The following is a 6,403-nucleotide window of genomic DNA, read 5'->3' as shown; positions in this document are numbered from 1 at the left end:
GGGGGCTCACACACACACACACGCGCACACACACACACACACGCACACACACACACACACACACAAATTAAAAGCAGCACACACATTCCAATTCACCTGACTTCCATACTCTCTCTCTCTCTCTCTCTCTCTCTCTTTCTCTCTTTCTCTCTTTCTCTCTTTCTCTCTCTCTCTCTCTCTCTCTCTCTCTCTCTCTCTCACACACACACACACACACACACACACGCTCCTTTTCGGCTCAGTCACACACACACAAATGCCAGCTGACCTACCGCCACTGTCCTTCTCAGACCACCAGCAGATGAACACCAGGGAGGGCATTACTACTGCTGTGAACTCCACACTCACTAAACACATCCTACCGTCCACACCATCAATATCTGTCATGCCCTGGTTCTGCTCTGATAACCAGCCCGGTAGTGGAACACAGAACAGTCGGATTAGGCTTAAATGAATCAACACCGCAGTGGACAAACGTAGGCCTACTGAACATCATTCTCAACAACAGTAGTTGATTCAACTGTTTTAGGTCTATTCCGTTAGGTGCCAAACATGCAAGGTTTTCCCCAATCAGAGACACACAGCCAAAGGGCCGCGGTGCCACAGAAGCAGATGACGATTCTAGGCCCACACACACAATGAATGTTTATGAATAAATATGTTAACATTATATAAGGCAGCAGGCAGCACATTTTCAAGCTCGATATCTGACAATCCAAAAAAATCATCTCCGGCCGGCCGCATTGATTCTATTTGTGGATACGGTTTGGTTTGGATTCAACGGATTAAAGGCTGTGTTGTTCAATCGCCAAAGGCGGAAAGAAAAAATCAAAACCATCATCATCCTCATCATCAGTAGCAGCAGCAGCTCTGCAGGCCAAAACACCGAGCTGGCGCCTGCATGCTGGCCCCGCCGTGCGCTACCGTGATCACGGACAGGCCGAAACCCCGTTCGATCCCCTCCTCTCCCGGTCACGCAGTGTGTTGCATGATGTACCCCCCCATCGCTCACATTACACCCGAGCGTGGTAGTGGAGACACACACACACACACACACACACACACACACACACACGGGCATGCATGAATAAAAACGCGCACCACCAACCAACCGCGTCTGTCTCAATAACAACATCTCAAGGTCACATAACCGGTTTTAAAGACCCCCAAACGGAGGAGAACCGGATCGTATGTGTTCGTGTGACACCACCAACTGAGGTTAACAAAGGAGAAGGGGAATCAAAGCAAGTGCGGGGTCCCGCTCTCCACCTCACCCTCTCCACCCGGCTTAGGGTAGGGTGGGCTCGGCCGGGCCGGTCCCTATAATAAACATCTGGATGGGAGGAGCGGGGAGGGGATCGGGGGAGGAGGAGGAGGAGGAGGAGGAGGGGGAGGAGGAGGAGGAGGGGGGGGGGGGGGGAGGAGGAGGGAGGAGGAGGAGGAGGGGAGGGGGAGGAGGAGGAGGAGGAGGAGGAGGGGAGGAGGAGGAGGAGGAGGAGGGGGAGGAGGGGGGGAAGGAGGAGGAGGAGGAGGGGGGGAGGAGGAGGAGGAGGGGGGGAGGAGGAGGAGGAGGAGGAGGAGGGGGAGGAGGAGGAGGAGGAGGAGGAGGGTGGAGGAGGAGGAGGAAGGAGGAGGAGGATCGGGGGGGAGGAGGAGGAGGGAGGAGGGGGAGGAGAGGAGGAGGAGGAGGGGGAGGAGGAGGAGGAGGAGGAGGAGGAGGGAGGGAGGAGGAGGAGGAGGGGGGAGGAGGAGGGGGAGAAGGAGGGGGGAGGAGGAGGAGGAGGAGGAGGGGGGAGGAGGAGGAGGAGGAGGAGGGGGAGGAGGAGGAGGAGGAGGAGGAGGAGGGGGGGAGGAGGAGGAGGAGAGGAGGAGGAGGGGGGAGGAGGAGGAGGAGGAGGAGGGGGAGGAGGAGAGGAGGAGGAGGAGGAGGAGAGGAGGAGGAGGAGAGGAGGAGGAGGAGGAGGAGGGGGGGAGGATGAGGAGGAGGGGGGGGAGGAGGATGGGGGGGATCGGGAGGAGGAGGAGGAGAGGGAGGAGGAGGAGGAGAGGGGGGTATCGGGAGGGGTATCGGGGGGGATCGGGAGGGGAGGAGGAGGAGGAGGAGAAGGGGGGAGGAGGAGGAGGAGGAGGAGGAGGGGGGGGATGAGCTATTACCAGATTCCGTTACCTCTCGCTGTGGTGGATGGATGATGAGATAACAAGAGAACAGAGGGGGTTAGGGGGGGTTTGGGTTTCCTTTCCTTACCCTCTGACAGCTCCAGCTCCAGCTCGGCCAGGCGGGCTCGCACCTCGAACGGTAACGGCGACGCCTCGCGGTCCGCCATTCCGGTTCTCCGGTTAGGAAATAGGAAAACAGTAACACCCCCCCGGTTGACTATTACTGCTCCTCCTCCTCCTCCTCCTCCTCCTCCGCGCAAGAGAGAGAGAGAGAGAGACAGAGACAGACAGAGAGACAGACAGACAGACAGACAGACAGACAGACAGACAGACAGACAGAGAGAGAGAGAGAGAGAGAGAGAGAGAGAGAGAGAGAGAGACAGACAGACAGAGAGAGAGAGAGATAGAAAGAGAGAGAGATAGAAAGAGAGAGAGAGAGCTTCACGGCGGCCCCTCCTCGGCGGGGTAAAAGCGTCTAGGCGAACAAAGAGAATAAATCTGTTTCTCCGTTTTTTTAACGGGGTCCCGCCGTGCCCCCCGCCCCCTCCGGTGCAGCTCCTCTCGGTCTAGATGGTTCCCGTGATGAGGGTCTCTCTCCGGGTGGGTCTGGAGGATGTGTCTCTGTGACCGGTGGTGGTGATGGTTGAGGCTCGCAGCCCCCAGCGCTGTTTTGCGGCTCTTGCGTCTCTTGCTGGCTGATGTCACGTGACGCACGGAAAAAAGACGCGCAATGCAATACTGCGCTGGGTCAGAAGGGGGCGCAGTGGAGGAGGGGGGGGGGGGGGGAGGGGGTTGGTGGCCCAACCACACCTCGTGACGTTAGAATTATAAGGTTCTATCTCCATTTTTGTCAAAATTGAGTTTTTTACATAATCTGATCCATTAGGTGTTTATTAATGCCTGTGTGGTGTTATTTTTTAAAATGTTGACATTTTTGAGTTAGTAATTCATAAAATACAAAGGTTCCATCTCACAGAACATAATGGAATGTACAAACTTTGACGCTCAATATCTCTGAACTACCCTAAACGGAGATATAACCTTATCATTCTAAGCTCACGACCTACTGCACATACCCTTCCCCCCTCTCTCTCTCTCTCTCTCTCTCTCTCTCTCTCTCTCTCTCTCTCTCTCTCTCTCTCTCTCTCTCTCTCTCTCTCTCTCTCTCTCTCTCTCTCTCTCTCTCTCTCTCTCTCTCTCTCTCTCTCTCTCTCACACACAAACATCAAACATTTTATGCCATAAAATTCTGCTCACTCTGGGTGGGTGAGGCTGGGATCATAAAGCACTCTCTACAAACCTCTCCTCTGCCTTTTCAAAGGAGATGTAGAAAGAACAGAAATACAATAAATAGGATGTTAATAAACCTCCAAACTTGCCAATAAGAGCAGCAAACATCGCTATCATTATCAGTCTGGTATAGACTTTAGATTTTTTTTTTTTTAAATGGTTCTACCTAGAGCAAAAAGGGGTTCTATATTTCTTAGGTTCCTATACGAGGACCCTTTAAAGAACGATTTTAGGTGTCATGTACCTACAGTGTTTTTGTGCCATCAGACATCCGGTGCCATGCAGAACGCTCGGTGGAAAAGGTTCTACTTGGAACTGAAAGGTTCTTCAAAGGGTTAGGTCTCCTAAAACAGGGACAAGCTGAAGATTTTTTTTTTTTTTTTGTCACTGTCCTACAGGCTTGTGTGGTTATGCTGCCACCTTCTGGTCACATGGCCAAACCACAGTCTCATCATCATTATTATTATTATTATTATTCAACTGTACAAAATGATTTAAAGTTCGACTCCACAATATGCTGTCACCATGGGAGGTTGGATGACTTTAGCTTTAGATTCACATGACAAAAAAGCCTGCTGTGTGAACCGTCTTGCTTCACGCTGTTTAGCTCTGCCGGCAATTTCACGGCTACAACTTATCCCAGAGTCTACTTTTAAGACCGATATATAGATCAGCGGAACAGACAAATCAATGGTAACATAACACACTAAGAAAGAAAAACGTTATATGTCAAATAAGATAAATCATACAATCAACATTGTCAATTCCAAAGGCACTTTAATATTTTTTTTCAAATTATTTACATCTGTACAGGAAAAAAAACAAAAACATTTCACTGAAACCGTTGCCTACTCTCTTAATCCAGTATTAACTACCCTCATTTACAAACTTAACCTTTTAATCTTCAAACACAGGGAAAAAAGTGAACTGAAAACTCCCCCACCCCCACCCTCACCCCCCACCCAAACCCACAAGAATCAAAATCAAATTCAAGTTCTCAAATCATGTCAAAAGAACAGTGTTTTATGTACACTTACACCTGAGATGTTTTATTTTCCTCAAAGTCACATTTTGAACACCCCCCCCCCCTCCCCCCTCCCCCCTCCCCATCTTCAACCTCTAACCCCAGGGGTCCACCTCTGTGCCTTGAGGTCAAAGTTGCCTCGCCTCATTTCGAGCTGCTGAGAGACCCGAGAATGAATGGGCTGCGTCTCAATCTTCTAACGTGGTTCCCTCTCCTCTCCTACTTCATCTGCGCTGATCTGAGTGAGACCGGAGAATCCAGAGCAACACGGAGGAAGGAAAGGAAAAGCATAGACTGGCAATCGCTTTAGACCTGTCCAGTTCTTACAGATCAGCGGAAGGAACGCACACGAGGGAGAGCAAGCCGTCGTAGACTATTGAGACGCACCTTTAGGTCTCTAATGCCACTGAGTACCGGAAAGACCCTAAAACCAGCGACCCTCAAGGTGAACCCCCCCCCCCCCCACCCATGCTCTAACCCCAACAAGAGCACCATCCCCCCTCCCCCCTCCCCAAAAAAGAAACAACCACACACAAAACCAACCCACTAAGAGGCACTCCACTCAGGGCCTAAACGTAAAAATACTCCAAAAATAAATACAATCTAAAAAAATCATGCAGAAGGAAAATCAAACCGAAGGGAGGGGGGAGCTGATATGATACAGTGCTTTTTGGCCTTCCTTGGCACATCGTGTGTGTGTGTGTGTGTCGGCGTACCGTACCGTTAGTCCCTTAAAGGCTCAAAGGAAGTTAAATCCAGCAGCTTGTCTGATGCTCTGATAGCGATCGATGCCCGTCAGAGGTGTTGGAATCTCAGCCTCAGGGTCTGCAGAAGCACTGCTGGCCTCCCGCCCCCTCCATCCTCCATCCTCCGTCCTTCACATTCAATTACATTAAATTCTAAATTCTACTGATTCAGACCTTCTTTGACGATACAAAGTGGGTTTCATTTCCCCCTGGCCCAATCGATAAGGAGATTACTCAAATCAATCAATCACCCAACCGATGAGATTAAGAAGATGAGATTGCAAGAACAGCAACAACAACAACTGTCTGACTAACGAAAGAACTCTGGCGCGATAAACCCCCCCCCCCACCCCCCCCGCAAAAAAAAGAAGATCTTTCCGACTTCCAATCCAACACCAATACTTCCATCCCTCTCAGCGAATTGGCTTCTTTTTCCTTGGCAGTTCTAACTCGCTTCCCCAACCAGAGGACATATATTCCCCCTATGCAGCCAGACCCTCACACTCACACACTCACTCACTCACACACACAGACACAGACTCACTCACACACACAGACACAGACACACACTCACAGACACAGTCACAGACACAGACACAGACACAGACACAGACACAGACACAGACACAGACACAGACACAGACACAGACACACACACACACACACACACACTCACACTCACACTCACACACACAGGAATAACAACAACTGTCTGACAGACTAACAGAAAACAGGGGCATTTATCTTATTATCGTAACCACAACCATTACCCGTGACATTGAACGCATGACCCTGACGATACACCCTAGCCCTGACTCCGTACAACACAGCCAAGCCCCCATCCCTAAAGCTTGAACCCACCCAAACTGCTAAGCGTGACCCTCGTACTGTACCTAAACCCTACCTCAAACCCCTCATCCTAAACCCTAGCTCATTCAGTAAAGCCCTACCCTTGAATCCAGAGTTAAGGGGTACATATTGGGGGTTGGCTGTGTTGAGGCACAAGTGGTTTTGTCTTCTCTCTTCCTTCCCCTCCTGCTCCTCCTCCTCCTTCTCTCGCTCTGGTCACTGTGGTAACGGGGCTGGGTCGGGCGTCTGCGCAGGATAGGTGGGGACCGGCTCTGTGACAAGCGGGGCGGGGTCAGCACTGGACCGTATCCTCTGGCAGATCTGGGCGTAGCTCAGT

The 6,403-nt window shown here is 51.2% G+C and overlaps 2 protein-coding genes across 2 annotated transcripts in view; both read right to left on the bottom strand.

Annotated features, from left to right (window-relative positions):
- The window catches only part of LOC308172325 (disco-interacting protein 2 homolog C-like), a gene marked incomplete at both ends in the record, with an annotated part of 37,417 nt that extends 35,093 nt beyond the window's left edge, over positions 1 to 2,324 (bottom strand). Inside the window, 1 exon segment of the mRNA XM_080547232.1 lies at positions 2,246 to 2,324. Coding sequence (XP_080403358.1) covers positions 2,246 to 2,324 — 79 coding nt within the window.
- A 3,958-nt stretch (positions 2,325 to 6,282) lies between these two features.
- Positions 6,283 to 6,403, bottom strand: part of LOC308172377 (la-related protein 4B-like) — a gene marked incomplete at its 3' end in the record, with an annotated part of 16,244 nt that continues 16,123 nt past the window's right edge. The window contains exon 16 of the mRNA XM_080547289.1: positions 6,283 to 6,403. This exon is cut by the window's right edge and continues 11 nt beyond it. Coding sequence (XP_080403415.1) covers positions 6,283 to 6,403 — 121 coding nt within the window.

This window comes from Nansenia antarctica (genome assembly GCF_963989245.1).
Source record: "Nansenia antarctica genome assembly, chromosome: 17".
NCBI lineage: Eukaryota > Metazoa > Chordata > Actinopteri > Argentiniformes > Microstomatidae > Nansenia > Nansenia antarctica.
This window is presented reverse-complemented; position numbering and strand designations above follow the sequence as displayed.